General features: G+C 32.0%; 1 protein-coding gene across 1 annotated transcript in view; it reads left to right on the plus strand.

The window, feature by feature from the left end:
* Positions 1 to 1,159, plus strand: part of LOC127428096 (tryptophan 2,3-dioxygenase B-like) — a 9,727-nt gene extending 8,568 nt beyond the window's left edge. The window contains exon 12 of the mRNA XM_051676173.1: positions 203 to 1,159. Coding sequence (XP_051532133.1) covers positions 203 to 359 — 157 coding nt within the window. The 3' untranslated portion in view covers positions 360 to 1,159. The remainder of the gene's footprint in view (positions 1 to 202) is intronic.
* The last annotated feature ends 1,394 nt before the right edge of the window (positions 1,160 to 2,553 follow it).

Genomic DNA, 2,553 nt, shown 5'->3' on the forward strand with positions numbered 1-2,553 from the left:
ATACGCTGCTGTCTTATCTCCACTGATATGCTTTACAAGTGTTTCAAACAGATAAAAGTCTTTACAAATGTGTTTCACAATTTCACACCGTGATAAAAATCTGCCATAAACAGTGACACTCCTGATGAGAAAAGTTTGCGTTGAAAACATTTAAGAAGTTAACCGAATGTGACACAATATGCTTCGTTCTCTCACTTTACAGCGACCGTTACAAAGTGTTTGTGGATTTGTTCAACCTGGCGACATTCTTGGTACCTCGTGCCTGGGTGCCCAAACTGAACCCCAACGTCCATACGTTCCCCTACATGGCAGCTTACGACAGCTCGTACAATTCATGCAGCAGTGAGGATTCAGATTAGATGGATCACTGCAAAAAAATCTGTCATTTTGTCTTGTTTTTCACAAAAAAAATATCAAGGTACATTGACAATTGTGCAAAATAACATAAGAGATGAAGACAGGTTTTCAGAGAATATATACTGTAAATATATCATTTTTTGGAGGTAATAATAATAATAAACATGCTTCAAGATATATTCTCTTAAACCAAAGTAAATTACGCTCATTTTAAAAAGGCTTAAATATTTACTGGAAAACAAGACAAAATAGTGATTTACAAAATAAATATTTTGCAGTGATCAGACACTCTGCAAAGGTTGTGATTGTTTGTCTTTGCTGATAAAATGAAGTACAATGATTTTAGGAATAATGCCAAGTGCTCTTTATTGATCAGCTAAAGTTTGTGCATTTTGTTCCATTTATGTAGTTAACTGATTTACTGAAAAACTGCTATGTAGACAATATAAATGTAAATAAAGTTTAATGATGCTGTAATTGTGTAGATTAAAAAAAAAACAAGGATCAGTGTAACTCAAGAAGTCTTGTACATACTATTTATATTTCAAGCACTGTAAAAAGTCTTTTGTATCAGTAAAAAGATTTGTTTTAAAGAAGCACACGGATTTGTCTATTTGTAAATATATGATATACTGTATATTTGAAATCCAAAAACTTCCACACGGAAGATATAGCATATAAACTGTACATTATACTGTAATTATACTGTAATTATACTGTAATTATACTGTAATTTTCAAGTGTTAAATGCAGTCACAGTATAACACATTTAATAAACAGATGAAATCTATATTTTTCTGCATATGCAGCTTGTGAAATAAGTTCTTCCTAGAATTTTCACCAGCCGCTGTTCACTTGCTGAATGATGGTAAATATTTGCGCGACCTCTCGCCCTGTCTCTCCGATCAGATAGTGGTGGTTTTGTTTTGAATGAATTGCCACACTGACTATTTTATTTGTATTTTTTTAAGACTAAAGCAGTGGTAATGGGCATAAGTAAAATAGATCAAATAAAATTAATAGAAGATACTGAATAGACAGGAGAAGTTACAGATGCCAGCACAGTTATGCCCAATATTATAAGTCATTAGTTTCATCGTTAGTGGTTGACTGATAGAAATTATGATAATTAGAGAGCAGGGTGACTTATGATTGATTTATACGTGATTATACGCTAATTGACCAACAACTTCAGAACAAATACACTAAAATTAGGTGAAAGTTTTTATGCAAAATTAACTCAAATGACAACCAAATTAATATTCTTTGATAAGCCTATTGTTACATTTCAGAGAAACCAGTAACACGTTTTGTTAACATTGGTTAATGCATTAGTTATCATGAACTAAAAATGAACAACATTTATTAATCTTTGCCAGTATTATTTTATAAACTATTGCTCATTCATGTTAGTTCATACTCTAGTGCATTAGCCAATGTTAACATGACTTGTGATTTTAAAACAATGTATTACTTTGTCAAAATTAACATTAACCAAGATTAGTAAATGCTTTTGAAGTATTGCTCATTGTTAGTCATGTGAGTCACTAATTTGATCAAATGGAACCTTATTGTAAAGTGTTACTAAAAATGGATTAGTATACATTGTAATTAACATTAACCAAGACTAATAAATGCTAGAAAAGTGATGTTCATTCTTGGTTCATATTAAATAATGTAGCTAACTAATGTCAACGAATACATCCTTATTCTAAAGTGTTACCAAGAAATCAAATGTTGACCAGTTTATCCGCCTGGATGATATATGTCAGTAATCATGTATAATCAAACTTTTACAGTTCCTTTTGCCATTTAAATGAATAAGATGTAAACTGGAAATGATGCATAAACCTGAGTCCCACCTCACTGAAAGATTCCCATGATAAACACCGAGACCCTGAGCCCGTACCTAAACTAGAATTGTGTTTACGCCGCTGTCATGCGAGTCTAGTTAGTCATCTAAGAGAAAGAGATCTCTGTAAATCTTCTAAAAGGTCAAAGGGAATACTAGCATGTGCTTTGGAAACCGTCTCTTAAAGGCATATAGATTCTGACACATTTTATTACTGCTGTTTTTCAGTCTTTGTTAATCAGTTGTTCAATATCTAAAATATGTCCAAGATATATATATTATCATACTGAAGTGTTCTGTAACTCCATAATTCATTGACAACACTTCACGTAGTTGCTGACGTA

The sequence above is a fragment of the Myxocyprinus asiaticus genome, chromosome 37, assembly GCF_019703515.2.
Source record: "Myxocyprinus asiaticus isolate MX2 ecotype Aquarium Trade chromosome 37, UBuf_Myxa_2, whole genome shotgun sequence".
NCBI classification, from domain to species: Eukaryota; Metazoa; Chordata; class Actinopteri; order Cypriniformes; family Catostomidae; genus Myxocyprinus; species Myxocyprinus asiaticus.